The sequence below is a fragment of the Thermobia domestica genome, chromosome 11 (genome assembly GCF_964235325.1).
Source record: "Thermobia domestica chromosome 11, izTheDome1.hap1.1, whole genome shotgun sequence".
NCBI classification, from domain to species: domain Eukaryota; kingdom Metazoa; phylum Arthropoda; class Insecta; order Zygentoma; family Lepismatidae; genus Thermobia; species Thermobia domestica.
In genome coordinates, this window is record NC_137464.1 from 18,579,235 (window position 1) to 18,600,006 (window position 20,772).

General features: G+C 36.1%; 1 protein-coding gene across 5 annotated transcripts in view; it reads left to right on the forward strand.

Moving 5' to 3' along the window:
• Positions 1–20,772, forward strand: part of Bruce (BIR repeat containing ubiquitin-conjugating enzyme) — a 195,271-nt gene that overhangs the window by 96,403 nt on the left and 78,096 nt on the right. For all 5 annotated transcript variants that reach the window (XM_081730148.1, XM_081730149.1, XM_081730150.1 and 2 more), the window contains exons 31-34: positions 15,239–15,390; positions 17,098–17,353; positions 18,366–18,630; positions 19,867–20,087. In XM_081730148.1, coding sequence (XP_081586274.1) covers positions 15,239–15,390; positions 17,098–17,353; positions 18,366–18,630; positions 19,867–20,087 — 894 coding nt within the window. The remainder of the gene's footprint in view (positions 1–15,238; positions 15,391–17,097; positions 17,354–18,365; positions 18,631–19,866; positions 20,088–20,772) is intronic.

Sequence of the window (20,772 nt, forward strand, 5' to 3'; positions counted from 1 at the left end):
TATGCTGTCGTAAGAAACAACCAAGAGTTCTTCATACATATATATTGGCGATCTTTAGGGTTAGGGTGAATGAAGACCCCTCCACTCAAAACTTTACCGCTTGGTTTCGAGATTGTACAGGAAAACCAATGCAGCGATATTCTGAAGTAATTTTTGCTTCCTTTCAGCAAAGCCTTCAGTTCTTATCAATGAAGCACTTTTCAGTTTCTGCTGCTTCTTTAAGAAATGGGACACGAAACATTTACCCAGTCCTTTGTTATTATTTGGTAAACAATCTCCTTAATCCTCCTGATCAGATCTAGTATTACCCTGAGACTTGCATTTTGATTATTTGAAGGGGCCACGATGAGTCATTGGTAGAGCGTTCACTTCTGGTGCCTAGGGTCCTTGGTTCGATCCCAGCTCGCGCCAAGTAAGCTTTGTGGTGGACAAACACCGTGTGCGTGGGTTTTTCTGGGGTACCCCCGTTTTCCCCCATTTTCTTCATTCCACCATTTCATTTATTTTTCATCACCACAGTCTCCTTTAGCCTAGCCGGCATAACCGTGGGATGTAGAACTTAAAGATTTCATTTCATTGTTATTTTTTCGATTATTCGAAATGATTTCTTCAACTCTTGTCAATCATTTCAGTTGTTGACAGACATGCTTGGACCTGGGCATTCATCATCATACATAGACTCCGTGTAGCACTGAACCTCTTATGCTCCTGTTCAAAACACGAGGACGAAAAGGCAGTTGTCTCCATAAATCTTTTCGTTGGAGATTTCCCGGAGCCACACACAACTTCATATTTACTCTTTGTTCCATTGTTGAAACTGTTACGAAGTATTACAACATCAATCTATACTCAGCCGTGTCACGCACCACATTGGGAACTGGCCGAGCGTGAAATTTCTGCACATGTTCCAAAGTTAACTCAAAATTCACCACCATGAAAAACTTCCGTGATATATATATATATATATATATATATATATATATATATATATATATATATATATATATATATATATATATAAACTAGCAGCTGCACTGTGTATTTTGAAAATTATCAAGGTTAAAGAGTAATCTTTGTTAATACGTGGTAAGTGGAAGTGAAACTCTGATTCAAACTACTTGGCGCTAGTATTGCTGCTTTCAATGTTGTTTTCCTTACGTCACTGATAGTTTGAATTGCATTATTCAACTACTTATTAATAAAATACGCAACAATTTTTCAATCTGTAGGGCAATGGTTTTGTAAGGTTTTCTGTAAATTAAAGTCAGCACGAACACCAAACAACCACTCAGGCAATATACAAACAGTGAATATGACAGTAGTACCAATAGACAAGCCACTAATCCTTCATCGATCTGAGTGGGTCGTGATTAATCTTACTAATAAGGTTTAATAACCCAAACTATTTACCCTAACCATGATAATCATTTAATTCGACATTACTTAACTCTTACCATATATGTATATACTCTTACTATGTATGTGAAGGTATTCACCATAAATAACAATGCAATCAACTATAATATTCTCTAATTAGTAAAATCATTGATCACACAGAACATACCTCAACAACTGTTTCTTCTAATTACTTCTACTACATTAGTTACACATTATCAAAATACATTTAGCATGAACATTACAACCTTAATCTAACAGTTTTGAATAACAGAAAATGAATACAGGAATCCCTATTTTATATTTTGAAAATTCTCTTGAAGCATCTGAAAGTACACTGCAAAGAGAAAACTATTTCCGATCTATTCTTACATGATGTGATCAACTGAAACCCGTTTGCAGACAATACCTGCGAAAGTACTTATGGTATTTGACACCCTTTGTACATAATGTAAAGATAACAATATGAGTGAAGATATCACATAATTACTGTAAAGTTAGCGGTATTTTAATTTTATCGTGATGGAGCCTCTAAAGAAGTTGTCACCGTAAGCGTTCAGACAATTCTCCCAATATGTGATCGATCTATATCCCCCATGTGAAATTTGGAAGATTATACTACGATCCATTGACGGATGGTGGCCTTGGATCGAAGTGCCAGACCTGAAGAGATGACAATTCCGAATTGAATCTTCGGAACAAGTTGTGAACATTCCGTTTAGTATTAGAACGGGCATTTTGTACAACACAAATACTTCAGAAGTCAATAAACCATGTTTCTTTGTTTTTAATGGATGTTCAAAGACTGGTCAAAGTCGCATAGTAACGTTCGACATTAATGGTTTCTCCTGTTCTTTAAAGTCAAGAATCATGATTGATCCATGGGAATCAAACAAGATAGTAACCATTCCTTTCCGTGCAGAAATCAATTTCTTGGGATGTGGGGATAGGGTTTTCTACTTCATACTGTAAGTACTGTAAGATTTTGACGTAGTTCAAAATAGTTGCACCGGGATTCATCCACAGCAATAATACGTAACAAGTATTCATACCTCCAGCTGATAGCGCGATAGATGTTCAAAGAAACACCCCTACGATCCAGCTTTTCTCCCTCTGTCAACATCCTGGGAATCCACTGACTGCACTTTGTGGTCAGGCGTCTAATTCGCTCGCATAGCTTCAGACACATTTACACAATTGTCCTTAACAACATGACCTTGACCAGGACGAGAATAATCACTTGTTCCTGCACGTCCTTCCCGAAACATTCTTGATCAATCAACCACTGTTTTCAATACGAATGCGTCGCCATACATGTCCCTCATCCGACGAAAGACTTCAGCTGGTTGACACCTGTTGAACTGTATGATGGATATTGATCTTGTTTGGAGGATTGTGAATGCGGAACACTATCTTTCAACGGTTATTCCTGCCACAACAAAAAACATAGAACCATTGTTTCTACTGTACAGAAACAAGAACATATGTTGTGATACGTACAGTGTCTTTCATCACACCACAATGTAGTTACTGTCAACGAGCGGGTTTCAGTTTATGGTCCCTCACATATCCGGGAGCTCTCTTGGCAGAGAATTGCGAATGCTTGCTTCTAAAACAAATGTAAGGTCACTCCACTAGAAGAATAGGAAGTAGTTCTGAACTTCCAAATTGCCGAGAAAGGAAGATGAGAGCTCTCCTAATACAGTGTGTTTGAAAAAGAACTCCTAGTTTTAATGTGTCCTAGAATTTGTACAAAGTGACACACTATTCTAGTTTGTGGTGTTTGATACATCAACTCTCCAAGTTTGGCTCCCCTTTAGTTGGCAGGTCTGCTTGACCTTGAGACGGAACCCGTGCTGTTTTTCTCCTTTGTCAACTCAGTTCAGTCCAGGCAGGCGTGCAGTGCAGAGCAACTCAGCAACAACGTGTACTCCGCAACAGAAAGCACAGTGTGTTATTTGGCTTGTGAAAACTGAGTCAGTTATAACAGAGCAACGTAATATTAGACGTCAGTATGGTGGTGAACCACCTACAGCAACTATCCGTCATTGGCTAAAGTCTTTCAAGGAAACCGTTAGTGTTTTAAAAACAAAATCACCAGGTAGACCGAGAACTTCTGAAGATGTTGTTGAACAGATCTGTGTTTCTTGTGTTCGGAGCCCGAAGAAGTCATTAGCCAGACGTAATCTACAATTAGGACTGCCTAAAGGTACTGTGTATGATGATGTGCGTAAAAAATTTAAGGTTGGGCGCCTACAAATTGCAACTGTTACATGAAATTAAACCTACGTAGGGCAGGGCCACAAATGGATCCCACGTTGAAGTCTACCAACATTAAACAAAACTTGAAGAAGGAATTCTCTTTCATGATATATACTCATTGATGTAAATTTTCATTCATTTCCCAATTAAATTTATACTTAAAACTAGGAAGTTCTTTTTCAAACACCCTGTATAATTGAAAATTATAATAAAGTAAGTTCAACAGTCACCTAAAACATCCGAATAACAAGCCAATCAGACACGTCAGCGATAAATTTTCCCATCCTTGCGTATTTTTTAAAAACTTGCGTTGTTTGAGGAGGTACATTTTCGAAAAATCTTCTTTGTGGAAATATTGATCAAGAGTTAGTGAAAGTAATATACGCCATTGAGGGCTAAAATAGTGTAAAACTTTTTTTTTTCTTTCTTTCTTTTTGCACAAGTGTGTATGTCGACGTTTATTTCCTTCAACTCTGGGGGACAAATTATGGGAAGGCAACACAGGATACAAATTAAGGAAATGTATGAGCAATGCTTTACCAACTCTCAGCTATTGTCTAAGAAAATTATGATTTGTCAGAAATATAGTTCTTCAAGTAACGTATTTTTTAGTAAATACGACGATGACGAAATCACGAAGACGAAAATCCATCGTTGAAACGTCTACTATTAGATTGCTACTTGGATGCTTCAGGTGACTTTTATTATGTGATATGCATCCTGTTGTTACATTAAATAATAATCGAAAATTGTTTTTTCTTTGCAGTGGAGAGGTGAGTGATTCTCTTTAATTCTCACAGCGTGTGAAATACGATTGATATGTAGTCCGTTTTAAGCGTTAACCGGCTCGCTTGTAACGAGAATCACGATCCTTTTCTCCTTGTACTGCACAAATGTGTAGTACGCGTGGCATACGGACCGGTTATTTTTAATTATGTCATAGATTCCTCTAGTGTAGCATACATGGAGAACTTAATTGAACGGTTACCTATTCCATGGACACTCACTCTTGTGTTTATTACCGGAGCGGCACTATTACTGTTTTGCCTTAACCAAGAAGTTTAACCTTAAAACAGATAGATTGTATTTATATATTCAGTTCAACAAGGCGCACACCTGAATACGTTATAACTTCTCTGTTCTTTTTTTCTTTCTTTCTTTCTTTATTTTCATCCCACTCGTTCCCCTCCCAGTCTGAAGAGGTTACAGTGTGTGTGATTACATTTTCTTTAATTTCGTGTAATTAATTTTGTATTCTCGTTTCGGAATATCTTTGTTCTATGTATATTATGTCGATGCTTCATTAAGAAATAACCGTGTTGGTTTGTTTGTCATAAACTCATTTATGCATCATTTTGGCAATATGCAGTTCAAGCAGTTTAACTCTCTTTTTAATTAAAAGGACTAGCATTCTAGCAGACGATGTTACTATGTATGTGTGCGTTCTCTCACTCCGAAGATGCGTGTGGGCGGAGTGACCTTGATCAACACTTCTTCAGCCAATCACAGATCAGTCCGCTCTTACGTCATCCAACACGTGAAACTCACGCGAACAGCGAGAGCTAAAGAGACTTGGCGATAGGCGACGCCATTCGGCGCGAAAGGACTCATTGCTCAACATCATGATTTTCTAGCTGTGACATATACTTCAACAGTTATATAATTATCCATTGATATCAGAGTATTAGAAATCCATCAACATGTAAACATCATAATAATATCCCATACTATAATATTGGGACTTGTAAGTATTTCAATATAATTAAAATTATCAGATCAATTGACGAGTATTTTCTGCGATTGTGCATGTCATCCCCTCACGCCTCGTGGTGATTCGTTTAAGTGCATGGTGCAAAATTTACTTTTTACTCATTATTTGTGTAATTTGTTAATTTTCGGAAACATGATGCTAAATTTTTTTTTGTGTCTTTAAAAGTGGTACGTAGAATTTTTGCTTATGTGTAGTTGACGTTGAAAGGAGCTTTCTTCGGATAACTTGTTTCATCGTCAACGCTCGAGCGAACATCCTACCTACGACTATATAATATAATGTTTGCTCTATCTGGATCACCATCCTATGGAGTAAACATTATAAAATGGTGCCGGGATAAATGTGTCGAAGTAGGAACCTTTCTTTTTGTATAAATGTTCAGTTTTTGTGTTTACGAACATAGGCCTAGGTATTTCTGATGTTCAAAACTTGCTGCGTAATTTTGCCGCCATCTCAGAGAGTTAATAGTACATGAAATTCGTGTCATTGTATCCTTGTCCAGTGCATTCATCCTTCCATATTGAAGCCTAAATCCTGTCTAAATTAGAATATTTTTATTATTTGCATTCTTAGATTTTTGCAGAAATTAGTCAATTATTTGTGTTAGCGAGTTTGTTATATTTGCAACATCATGGCTGAGGGTGATCTTAGAACAGTTCTCTTATCTATGCAAAGGGAACTGAGTGCGTCAATTAATGAAATTAAAGAAAATCAAAAGCGTGTGAGTGAAAGCGTTGAGGCGATAAATGTAAACCAACAGAAAATGCAAGATGATATCAAGGAATTACGTAGCGAGTGTCGTGAAAATATATCCCAATGTAAAGATGATTTGTCAGGTGAAATAAACAATGTGAATAAGTGTATTAGTGCAATGCGGCATGAATTGATAGAGCGAATTGAAGCAGTGGAATTCAAGTGTTTTAATACGAGTGAAGACATACGTAGAAGTGTACGTGAATTAGCCGATGCAGTGCACGATGTACGGGGCACAGTTGAAGAAAATACGCGCCAAGTAAACGACCAACAACGCCAATTAAGTGAATGTCACAATAGAGTGGATGATTATGAAAAAAGGTTGCGTTTGGTCGAAAGTCTCGACAAGTACCGTGAAAGCAGAATTCAGAAGTGCGAGACTAAACAAAGTGAATATGGTATAGCAGTGCAAGAGTGTATTCAAGTGTGCCACGAACAGAGCAAATTTAACCAGCAGTGTTTTGAAACGTGTCTCCGCGCCAGTGAATTAAGTGAACAAACCAAGCAAGATGTGGAGCGATTATCAGAGCGTGTGCAGCGTATAGAATTAGCAAATGAGCACCATGATACTGGAAGTAATATGTCACAAAGAAATACAGGTTCCGTGCACAGTGTGAAGCGCGAGAGGAAATCGAGCAGTGAGTCTCAAACGGCGTCTGATACAGAGGTAGAAAGTGACGTAATAAAGAGAACCGTGTCAAGAATCAAAGCCGAAAGAGAAAGTCCGCGTATTAAGCGTGCTAGAAATAGTGAAGTGAAAGCAAGGCGTTGTTCATTGCGATTAGCAGACATTAAGCAACTCTCTACATTTTCGGGTGATATGATGAAGGAAAGTGCAAGTGCATTTTTAGAAAATTTCGGTAGAGAAATGTCGTTCGCCGGAGTGCCTCAAAGTGAATATTTGACGATCATGCCATTGATTCTTAAAGACAGTGCACTTAAGTGGTACGATCTACACGGTAAGAAGTGTCAAACTTTCCAAGAATTTGTGATAGAGTTTCAGAATGCATTTGAGAGTCCCTTAGTGAAAGCTACGCGTCTGCGTAACTTGCGTTCTATCCCATTTGATCCAAAACGTTATAGTAGTGTTGTTGATTTTGTGACAGAGCGTTTTAGTCAAATTCAAGCTCTGGAAGAGTACGAAAATCCAACCATTACGTTGTCACACATCATCACTCTCCTGCCCAAGCGGTACCAATTAGCTATGATGGGTTCTATGCCTGATAATATAAATCAGTTCCTTGCGAGTGTGCAGTCCATTGAAGGATTGTCAGGAATTACCAATATGTATGACAATCAGCGTAATAAACCGAAACTGCAAGGTGGTACCGGTGTTAGCGTGAATAATGTGAAAGTGGAACACGGTAGCGAAGTGAACAGTGGTAATAGTGCGCGTTCGAATTTCAAACAAGGATGGAAAAAGAAATTTCATAGACGTGGACGGCGAGGTAATTTTAACAGAAATAATAATAATTCGAACGGTGGTAATCAGTCGCAAGGTAATGGCCGACAAAACACGAGTGCAAATGAAAATCGAAATGAAACGCAAGGTGCAAGGGCAAATGAAAACCAAGGTAGTGCGTCGACTTCTCAAGGTAGTCCGAATCAAAATAATAATTGGTTTCCAACATTTAATAGAGGTCCTGGTGTAAATAACGGTAATAATCAGCAACGTCAATATCCATACCAACAAAGTGGTTTTTACCCGCAGAGTTCTGTGCCTTTAAACTAGTAGCGCCCTCCCACTTGGTCGCTGCAAAGGGGAGGGATTTCAGTAGTGTAAACCGGATTACTTTTCCACATATGTGCAACGAGGAAGATTTACAAGCAGAAGATGATATAAGTAATGATAATGAAGAAGAAGTGATTAAATGCGAATTAGGTCATAATACAATGAGAGTAAAAATTTTGTTAAACGATCAACCCAAAATTTGTTTGTTAGATAGTGGATCAGAACTATGCCTATTACGGTATAATATTTTTCGAGAAGTAACAAAGTGTGTAGCAAACGTGCATTTGCAAAAAGGAGAGCATATCATTTTGTGCGATTTTCTGGGAAGAAAGAAAAAGAACGTGAAAGGAAAGGTTATTTTACCGGTACGAATTGAAAACGTGGAAGTGCCAGTTGAATTTCTTGTGTTACCAGAACTACACGAAGACGTAATACTCGGTGCAAACTTTCTCGAGAAATTAAACAGTGTCATCGATTTTAAGCGAAGTAACTTGCGTGTTGAATTTCAAGGAATTAGTGGTGAAGTGCCTTTAATACAGAGAAATAGTGAAAATGTCATTGTAGCTAATGTAAGTGAAATTAAGTGCAAGGTAGCCCCTATTGTTGTGTTGTCCGAGATAAGGGACCTTAATGATTTTTATGCGAGAACGATGAATGTGTTCCGCAGTGGGCGCGCCGAGCCTTTAGAGAGAATTGAAGCTAGTGACTTAGTGGAGGACTTCCCACCGGATCTATATTTCACAGTAGATGAAATAAGGGATGCAGTTACACGCGCTACGCTGTTTAGTGAAAACGAGAAAGAAGAATTATTTCAGTTGTTAATGAAACATAGGAAAGTGTTCGCCCGTTTTCCTGGCCTGTGTAACAAATTTCAGTACCGATTAGAAGTGGATACAAATGAACCCATCGTTGCTCGTCCTTACGATATCCCGCACAAATATAAGGAAGGAGTGCGTGAAGAAATCCGAAAATTGTTAAAGTGGGGTGTAATTAGACCTAGTTCTTCATGTCATCTATTACCGTTGCACGTAGTATTGAAAAAGAGTGGAGCGTTAAGAATAGTAACAGATTGTAGAGCATTAAATGTGCACATTAAGAATCCAGCTCTACGTGTAGAAAAGTTGTCCGACCTCTTTGCTAAATTTAGTGGAAAACGTGTGCTAGGTACTCTTGATTTTACTAGTTCGTATCAACAATGTGGAATTACAGAAGATTCTATGCCATACTTAACCTTTTTGTTTGAAGGAACGTTATACGAGTACACACGCATGGTGTTTGGTGTGAAAAATGGATCGTCTGTACTGCAATTGTGCTTGAATAAAGTGTTCCCTTTACCGCTACAAGAGAAATTAGTCAGGTATATGGACGATGTAGCTCTTGGTTGTACAAGCGTACCAGAATTCTTACAGCAGTTAGATGAAGTGCTTAGTTTGTTAAGTGATGCGAACATGACGCTAAATTTATCGAAGTGCATTTTTGGTGCAAGTGAAATTAATTATTTAGGCTATTACGTATCTTCAGAAGGCATACGAAAGGATCCGAAGTCAGCTGAAGCAATCGAGAAGTTACCAGTGCCTAAAAATTTAAAAATGTTACGCTCATTTCTTGGTGCTGTGCAGTGGCATTCGCGAACAATCAAAGGTCATGCTGTTATCGCTAAACCCCTTTATGAACTTTTAGGGAAGGAAAAGAAATGGAAGTGGGAAGAAGAACACCAAAAGGCATTTGAATCATTAAAGGCTGAATTAGTGAAAGATGTGAAGTTACACCATCCACAGTTCGATAAGCCGTTTTATCTCGAAAGTGATGCGAGCAGACTCGGGTTGGCTTGTGTGTGTTATCAAATCATAGACGGTGAAAAGTGTGTATTAGAATATGCAAGCCGTACTCTTAACAAACACGAACAAAACTATGCCATAATAGAACTTGAGTGTCTTGCATTTGTATGGTGTATTCGTAAGTGGCATGTTTGGCTCAAAGGAGCAAAAATATACATACGAACAGATCATAAAAGCTTAGTGCAGTTAAAACGTATGCGTAATTGGAATGCAAGACTGATGAGGTGGTCTCTTGAACTTCAATCTTACGATTATGAAATAGAATTTATCAAAGGCAAGACTAACACACTAAGTGATTGTTTATCTCGTATGTTACCAACACAGGAAGATCTAATGGTGAATGTGAATCCTATACAGGCTGTTCAATCAGAAGTGTTCGATTTAGATCCGTCTACAATTGCGAAATTACAATGGGAATGTGACGAGTACCGTCCTATTATTAGTTATTTACAAGGTAATATAAGTGAAAGTGAAAGTAGTGCAAATAAGAATTCTTTTCGTAGTAGTGCTCGAAATTGGAAACAAAATTACACTTTGGAAAATGGTATTCTGATGGTGAGAGATTTTCACTTCCCAGACAGATTAAAATTGTGTGTACCTCCATGTTTAGTGAAAAATATTTTAATTGGCTACCACGATCATTACGGTCACTTTGGATTTATGAAAGTGTTTAATATCATTTCCCGTATGTTTTATTGGAAAACCATGCGTAGTGACATTAAATCGTACATTCTTGATTGTGAGGTCTGCATGAGGACGAAGGTAGACCATCACCCTGTGAAGTGTTTAATGCAATCAGTACCAGCGAAAAACATACGTTATTTGGTCTCAGCAGATTTAGTTGGTCCTCTACCTCGAGGTAAACATGGCGAAACTTACCTGTTAACAGTGTGTGATGTATACTCGCGTTATTTAGTAGCATATCCACTTCGTCGTGCAACAAGTGCAAGTGTCGCAAAATGTCTTACTGAGTCATACATGCTTCATCTTGGTATTTTTATGAACATCTTAGTAGATAATGGACCACAGTTTATTGGCAAGGAATTCGTACAAGCTATGGAAGCATATAACATCAAAATACATTATACTACGCCTTATCACGCACAAGGAAATGTTATCGAAAGATTCCATGCTGATTTAGAGAGAATTTTGCGTGTGTTGTGCCGCGATTCTCATTCCTCATGGCCAGAATATATTGTGCAAGCTTGTTTGTTGTTGAACTATACTATTAGTGCCAGTTTGGGAATAGCGCCTGCAGAGTTGCATCTTAACATCAAGCCAGAAGAATTTACATTGTCACATTTTGGAATTGTGAAAAACAACGAAACAGTCGATGAGCAAGAAGGTATAGATTGGAATGGAAAATTAATAATGGCTGACTTACGGCGAAAGAAAATCATTCAGCAACGTAACGAAAAGTTGAACGTTCATCAGAGAGCTCGAAGAACTTTGTGTGAAGGTGACTTAGTTTTCTTACGTCAGTACAATATTAGTAGCTTGGTAGACAAACGTATAGCCAAACTGTGTGAAGTGTACCGTGGACCTTACTTACTGTGGAAACAAGTTGGTGAAAATGTGTTTGAAGTATTGGATCCACAAAGTGGCAAATATATCGGATTTCAGAATGTTTCTAGAATGAAGCTGTGGAGACCAACACCAGCTACTAGGAAAAAGTGGCTAGAAATTCTGAAGAAGCATGTGGATGAAGAGCAGTTCAGTGACATTTTAGAGAGAGCCGAAAAGGAAGCCAACGGAGATTACATGAACGAAGAAGAAGAGGAAAGTAAAGAAGATCAATTGTGTAGTATCAATAATGAAGATCAAGAAGTGAGAGTACATTCTAGTTTTGTCGACGAAAATATTTTGTGGTATGTACGACATGGTTATTTAGATGAGCGAAAGTTGTTGAGTTTGTTAGAGAAGTATTATCATTAGAACTTCGAAGAAGTTAATTTGAATTTAGAGATATGTCAGGAGATATTAGAGCAATATACACGTTTATTGGAGTATTCCTTTTGTTGTTATTGGAACAACATTAAAGTTTTACCTTAAGACCTACGACCACATTTCGCCATGAATTTCATGTGCATCGTTTCTTTTTGTTTTCTATAACACTCTATGGGATTTCCTTAGTATAACTTGTTTTTGTAACCACATCTCTGTGTGTCTTCGTGGTCGTACTTACCGTGGGTAGGTTTATACGGTTTTTGCGGGTTGGCTCTTCTTCATTTAGTCGTCAGACCATCCCTAAGATGGATACAGGTTGGCATCTGTAGACATCTGACATTGCCTCAATATAATTCTCCATCATTCGAGCTTATATTGGTTTATTTCACTCTTCATTATAGTACTCATGTAATAGTCATCATTAAGGTTATATTTATAGGCTTATTATAGTATCTATATATATTTTATTCAGCATCATGTCCTTTATAGGTATATTTCAGTATTAATTTATCATGTACCATGTACTCATTTGATGAAGTTGCACGAAGGCGTTGAGGATTGGGGCGTGCTTGTCGTAGTTTGTACTCGTGGAGTGATTTGAAAAAAAAAAAAAAAAAAAAAAAGGAATGAAAGAAGAAATACTTACATTTCTTTTGTTAACCCATCCCAAGTCAACTTCCTTTTAACCATAATTATGTTATTTTAACCTTATTATAGTAATTACATGTAACACGTAAAAACATACACTTGATATCCATACACGAAGAATACAACACAAGGAAGAACACACGTAGGTCCAAACAATAAGAAGAACACACATTCTATTCACTTCCACTTAATACGAATGCAGCAGAAATAAATGCAGCATATTTTAAGTAAAAAAAAAAAAAAAAAAAAAAAAAAAAAAAAAAAAAGATGCAATTATACGTTAAATAAGTTTATACGCAATAAGTTACTGAAGTCCACGTATCTTCATATTGGCGCCGAATTTTGAAAAATAGTCCTGTGCTAAAAGGGACTGTGGCATGCAGAGATCTTCTAAAACTTCCGCCGATGGACCTAGCCCTATCCAATGGGAAGAGGATAGGAGCAGAAGATTTAATCGCCGAGTGTTCATTCATGGGAAGAGAATGAACGAAGAGGCTGGCTTATGGACTGGACATTGTTCTGGAGCATGGTGTAGATTGTGAATAGTGGACAACATGGACAGTGTGACGTGTGCAGATAGTAAAAGTATAAACAGTGTGCTATAACTAAACTGTGAAGTGTTGTTATTCGAACTAAAAATATATATATATATATCTATACTCATTTTTTTTCTTTTTGTTTTGTTCAATTAATTGCAAAGGTGAAAGTGTTTCTAAAAGTTGAAATTAATTCATTGTTTGAAGTGTTTTCTCATTTTATTCACATTATTTGCAATATTTTAGTGTATGTGTTATATATTCAATTTCTTTAAGTATTGGGTGAATTTACATTTGAACTAATAGGTTACAATGAATACTTATCCATATATTTATTCATATTTATGGACTGAATAGACATTTTATTTTAGTGAGTGCAGTGTTAACCAAGCATTAATGTGAACTATAACCCAAGTGAAGAGTGCTTCAAAAACTTTATACAGTGTGTCCTCGTCATACGTAGACACAAACTATAAGTGTTGCCAGGGTTCTTAGGATAAACGTATCTCATCAGAACTTTACCTATCAGCTGTTCGGGTGCCATTTGTCATAAACTCATTTATGCATCATTTTGGCAATATGCAGTTCAAGCAGTTTAACTCTCTTTTTAATTAAAAGGACTAGCATTCTAGCAGACGATGTTACTATGTATGTGTGCGTTCTCTCACTCCGAAGATGCGTGTGGGCGGAGTGACCTTGATCAACACTTCTTCAGCCAATCACAGATCAGTCCGCTCTTACGTCATCCAACACGTGAAACTCACGCGAACAGCGAGAGCTAAAGAGACTTGGCGATAGGCGACGCCATTCGGCGCGAAAGGACTCATTGCTCAACATCATGATTTTCTAGCTGTGACATATACTTCAACAGTTATATAATTATCCATTGATATCAGAGTATTAGAAATCCATCAACATGTAAACATCATAATAATATCCCATACTATAATATTGGGACTTGTAAGTATTTCAATATAATTAAAATTATCAGATCAATTGACGAGTATTTTCTGCGATTGTGCATGTCATCCCCTCACGCCTCGTGGTGATTCGTTTAAGTGCATGGTGCAAAATTTACTTTTTACTCATTATTTGTGTAATTTGTTAATTTTCGGAAACATGATGCTAAATTTTTTTTTGTGTCTTTAAAAGTGGTACGTAGAATTTTTGCTTATGTGTAGTTGACGTTGAAAGGAGCTTTCTTCGGATAACTTGTTTCATCGTCAACGCTCGAGCGAACATCCTACCTACGACTATATAATATAATGTTTGCTCTATCTGGATCACCATCCTATGGAGTAAACATTATATGTTTCGGCAAATTGCCAGCAGATGGCTGGTCTAAAGTTGGAGAAATAAAGTCGAAAACATAGAAAAACTTGTCATGTCACAGGTAGACCACCCAGCAAGAAGGAGTTGGAGATTCGACCCTCCCCCGGTGTAGCCTCCTGACTTTTGTTTTTACATATCTTAACTCAGTGAATGGTATTTCGGACTTTTTTTTTTCTTTCTTTTTTCTTTCTTTAAGTTAACGTTCCATGGGTATGCCTCCTAGGCTAAAGGAGACGGATGATGAATGAAAATGAATGATAGTAAAGTTAAACTTCTGTGCTCTCCTACCGAGAATCGACCATAGGCACACCCTTGTTAGCCACTAGACGAACTAGCCACTAGGATATGACACGCGTCTGTAAAGTTTCTGCGTCCAGTCAGTCTCGAGAGTTCTGCAACAAAATTAACAATAAATGTATGAGCTTAGCAGTATTAAAGATTGGTATCAGTTTTCTAGTCATTTGAGATTCTGTTGTACGCACGATGATTTGAGTTATAGCGCGCTCACCTCTGGTGCGTAGATTATTTCCCAAACCGTATACATTTTGAGGTGGATAAATATGTCCATCAGTGTTCTGGAGGTGCTCCTATACCTTTCTCCATCGTAGTTTTACCAATTACGTTCCTTATTCTGTTGCATTAGTAATTCGTCCCCTATAGTGTGTAAGGCGTAACAGAAGAATACTGGACTTTAGCTTTGTTGCTACTGCTACGTAAAGTGTACTTACATCTCAAAATATAACGTTTGAAAGCTTCAAAATATTTCTGTAAAAATTCTTAAGTGTGAAAATGGAACACACACCGTTTCCTTATTCACATGTGATAGTACATTTATGAAAGTTGTAAATTGACAGAAAAATTCTGCCCGATGAATCAGATTGATTTTGTTAATTTTAAGCTGATCTAATTGTGTACTATCTTTATTATGGATTTATTTTTAATATTTCAAACATACTATTTTCTACATGAAAAGGCTTACATAATGTTTGAAATTACATTGATTTTACATTGTTTTTCCCTCCAGAATTCTTGGACCAATTTGGAACTTGTACTTCAGTTGTGGTTAACTCTGAATGTAGATGACCCACACGGACAAACCACTTTCGATCCTTCAGTTGGTCCCGTAATTCCATTAAGTCCATCAGCTGTTTCTGGTTTGATAGCAGCACTAGCCTGGTAAGTATGACAAATCGATGTGATATATATTGAATATTATTTGAACTTCATTTTCCGTTTAAGCATATCTACGAAAAAATAAGATTAAAAAAAAAAGTACATTCTTAGGTGTATTTTATGAACTAATACGATGCGTATCAAATAAATATCCAGATTTTTTTTCATTACATTCTGGTGATGAATTGAAGATCTATGCACGAAAATTAACACTAGCGTGAACAGTTTTATGCGAATAAACATAGTAAACTTCGTTTATGTACTTAAAAAAAAAGTTTAAAAACTAAATTGAATAGACTAAAGGAAGATCTTAAGAACTGCGTACTGAGTTACCATTAGAACCACTGTGCTTCTCTTATTTCCTTCGTTAAACGAAGCCAATACTTTGATGGTATCCTGTATAGAGATGCAAGGGCTCGGGAAAAAAACTGTTTTTTCTGCTTCGCTTTTTTGATTGGGAAATTTTGGGCTTGTTTTGAAAACTTTGCTTTCAACTGATAAAGCACACTTTGTTTCGCTTCTCTACAACAAAAAACTCATTTAATTAGAGGTTGATGCAGGTAATAATATGAAATCTCGAAAGTAAACCATTTCAAAAACATCTTTTGAAATTCTTAACATATTTACATTATGAATTCCAAAGGATTAACCAATATATGTAATAATATTCAACCTCTTATATACTTTAAAAAATGATACACAAATAACTAGCAAAATTGTATGTAGTATTTTTACTTCAAAATATCACACACCCTCTTTTTGAAGCAAAATAAAGAAAAAACATGACAGATATCTGCACATCAAGAGCTTCGTTTCTGGTGGTTCTATACATTCTTAAAATTTTTCAGTTAAGTTTTAACTTTCATATACATTGTATGAATATTTCGAACAAATTTTTCACTGATTGATCACATACGTAATAATCTACCACCACCTATCAGGTGCTTCGGATCTGCAAAATCGGTAAAGTTCCAAATTCTGTAATGCACTGGCTGTTCCTTAAGCTTGTTCAGAATCGGGAAAGTATCGAATTTTCTGTTCATGGATCATATACGTAATAGACGGTTCATCTGAGCATATGGTTTCCTAGGCTGTAGAATATATAAAACCACCATCACGGTTTCCCAATCCTAAAGGTTTCTGAACTTTTAAGAAGAAAATTCAACATATCGTTACGAAAATCTTTTTATTATTATTATTATTATTATTATTATTATTATTATTATTATTATTATTATTTTTATTATTATTATTATTATTATTATTATTATTATTATTATTATTATTGTAATACAGAAAAGAAAAACTGTGGAATACATTTAAAAAGAGTGGAAGAATCAATCACTGTTCCAATTCACAAGAAAGACGACAAAATTGATTGTAATATTAACGAGGCATTTCTCCTAATAAGATTGACCTCATACGCAGATAAAATTATTGGAGATTATCAGTGTGAATTTAGTCGAAATCGACCAGATATTTACCATTCGACAAATACTCGAAAAGAAGTGGGAATATATTACCCAGTACATCAACTGTTTATTGATTTTAGAAAGGCTTAGAACTCGGTTAGAAGGGAAACATTGTACAACATTCTTACAGAATTTGGAATACCGAAAAAGCTAGTAATTAGTCTTATACAATTAAACATAATAATTAACTGAATTTTTGTTATAGCTTAAGCTGATTAACTGGTTATTTCTTCCGTAGGCATCCCGGTATCTCTCTTCGAACATGGTGCTTAGCATTCCAGTGCCTCACTTTAGTAGCAAATCTGCCAGTAGCAGAATCCAATGTAGACCAAAGTGGACATGCATGGCCAACAGAGAACAAGGCTGATGCATTGGAAAACTCCCTGCGAGGAATGGCTGGAGTAATAGTGTCAGATCCTCAGTTTGTACCGATGCTACTTCGCTTTCTCTCAGGCTCAGGTTTAACTATGGGGGCGTATACTTCAAAAGGATGTGTACGTATTTTATTATTCATATTAATTAATTTTCATGGAGTGGAGGAGTCATATATGTAGATATTATTGAATGCAGCAATAATAATTATTATCTCTTTGCGTTTTTTTTAAAAAAAGAAAGAAAGAAAGAAAGAGAAAGCTAAATGCTAATTGTTACTCTTCTCCAAACGTACTACGTCATATTTTGCTGAGTTCTGAAACTTTATGATAAAAAATAGTATTTCAGAGTTGCGTATACTCATTTAACAATTGCTGTAATCGTTTATTTTCTATGACGTGAACTTTGACAAAACATATTTATGGATGTTCCTAAAAGAATGGATTTTGGCATAGTGAGGATTAACTAAAGATTTTGCCTAACGGTATCACTGTAGCGTACAATAAAATGTTTTGACTATATCTTGATGTGAAAAGTTACTTATGGGCAATTATGTATGACGGGTTATATCTGGTTCTCAGCCGATGTGTCGCGACACACTGGTGTGTCACGCAGTCTCCTAAGGTGTGTCGCGAAATTTTAGAATTTAATATCATGAATTTAAATAATAATCAGTTAAAATCGAGACAGACCGTACAAGTCAACACCTCCAGCGGTAGTAATAATGTTTAGTGCTATATAGTTATATTGTTGGTTTATATATATAGTTGGTTTCACTATTATAATAGGCATTATTATTATTATTATTATTTATAATAAAAATATCAAAGAAGTGTGTCGCGATGTCTGGGCATTTAATGCAGTGTGCCGTCAGTCAAAAAAGATTAAGAACCACTGGTTTAGATAGTGTTAGTAAAATAGAACTTAAATCAAGAAGGATCCTGATACTAGAAATAGTTGTATACATATATTATTTTCCATAAATCTTACTATTCCTTGTGAAGAACGGGGACATAATATAAATAATATGTAATCTTTTGCTTGTCATGCGTTGATTGTGGTTTGTAATTATTTAGGAATTGTTTCATAAACTTGAAAAGTAATAATGATTTATGTTTCTTTTTCTTTTTTAAGGCGGGACCATCTGTATGTCAAAGTTTACATGATCTCTTAGTGAGACTACAAGTACGCTGCGATGTAGTCACATGCACAAGCAAATTGGGAAATACTTTGAAAGAACTGCTACTGAAACTTGTGTATGAGCTGGTGCAGCCATCAGGAGCATTGGCGAATCATCAGGGACCGTTGGATGCTCAGTGCAAGCTTGTTGAAATGATGTTACATTTGCATTTTACGAACATAGATCTTAGCACCGCGATGAGTATTTTGGAATCAGTAGGTAAGTCTGTTCTTGCTTTTTCAGAAAATCTTTTTATACAGTGTACTATGACCCCCTGGTAAAAACACCAGAATTAAGTTTTGAGAGAGACGCAGTGACGAAGTTAACCGATATACAAAAGATATCTCAGCATCTTTGTCTGTAAACCTGATCACTAATAGAAACTAAATAGTAATATACACTGTTGTATTTAGGACATAAAAATGGGCAGCAGACAATAAACTGATTTGTCTAGTTTTTCAGTATGTATAGACCATGTTTGACAAACTTACTACTAATGGTAAGGTTCCTTGTTTAATTTTGACAGAGATTGGTGGAATAAATATTGAATGTTTCTGTTCTAATTATTTATCAGAGAATAAAATTTGAGTTTAAAATGCTAATATTCCGGATACAAGTTAAGATTTACTCTTGAATATCAATGAAGCAATGATTGATATTTATGAAAATGACAAAATAAAGACAGACACGTATGAGTGAATGAAATTATACCACAGATTCGTCACATAATGATTACAGAAATTATTACAATTTTAATAACTAACTTTGATAAGTTATTATGCCGTAAAGCCTCCACATGTCGCAGAACCTCTCTACATGATGACGTTAGATGTATTCCTGAACCCTTCTACACTGATTGTATAGGAGTCAATAAGTCATCGACACTGTTCACAGGAGGATCGTGACAATCAAGGTGACGACCAACATCCCTCCCACATTGAATGGGCGAACACTCAAGATACCAGTAGTTCTTTGAAGAAAGCTTCAACATTGCGCGGCATGAGACAAGACATTGTTCGCTTAAATATATAGCATCTGGAATTGTCTGACTGAAGGACGGTCTTTAGAACTTTCTGACGTAGCGGACTGGCGAAGTTACCCTCATGCATGACAGTGAGATCTTTCGTTCACCACATGGGACCTCAAACCATGCAGTTCTACAATGCATGTTGAAAAATTTACTCTCACTATCATAGCGTCTAACGTATACGCAGCCATAATTGTCGGACAGGTCCAAACTGACCTTGTCCGAAATCTCAAAACTATTTGCTATTTATATTTATATATATGTATAATATATATATATATATATATATATATATATATATATATATATATATATATATATATATATATATATTTATTTATTTATTTTCAGTTGATGTTTATATGTGGTAATAGTATGATAGGGATAAAAAAATATAATGTGTTTTTAAAATTTCTGTAATTGTGCAGGTGTGCTTGTGTATAGCTACATTTTGAGCACTGAAAAAGTAAAGTGCAGGAGCGTTTCCGAAAGTGGAGTGAGTGCTTCGTCTTGCTTTGGAGGTCTGTTTGCTTCCGTTCTGGGAGGAGAATCCAATCAAGGAAAGCCTGCGTCATGGGATTCTTTGATTTGCAGTCTGCTGAAACTAGTTAACAAATTGATTCAAACGCCACTGTCAGCTCCACAGCAGGTAAAACTTTATAAAATTGTATCTGCCTTAAGTATGTTTTATAATAAAAATTAGATTGATTCCTTATTTCTTATATAATACCATCATTGGGTTTAAGTCGTTTCTCTAGCATAGTTAGGAATAACAAATTTTGAAATTTGGAAGCAGTGTTTGCTGTACTCGTATATTCTTCCATCAACGTTACCAATATTCTATATTACAGTACTTCAGTAAAAAGATTTGTTATTGAGGTAGGTGTGGAGTGAATATAAACTGCAGAGAAATAAGAAGATATCTTGACATTTTTCACATACTTTGCTTACTGTCTGATTAACGCGAGTTTGTTTTCAGCTCGTATTGTGTAAGATCCACAATGAATCAAGTCACTAATTCTTTTCCACTTTATAATTCTTGCATTTAATGGTATTTCGTTGTACAGGTGTCCGAAAATTCAAATTTGACCAGTAATAGCTGTGTAATGGTACGGGGCAGTAGAATGAAGGTTGTATGGAAATAAATGAGCACTCTGTTGGTATATTTTACCGAATAATTCGATTAAGCCATATACCTAACATCAAACATTGAAAGAGTATAAATCGAAAGGTGGGGAAAAGACAGTAAAAGCTCAGAACACTTCTAAAAACAAAAGAATTTGAGTTACTGTTTTAGATGGGACTGATAGGACTTGCATCAAATCCAGGGATTC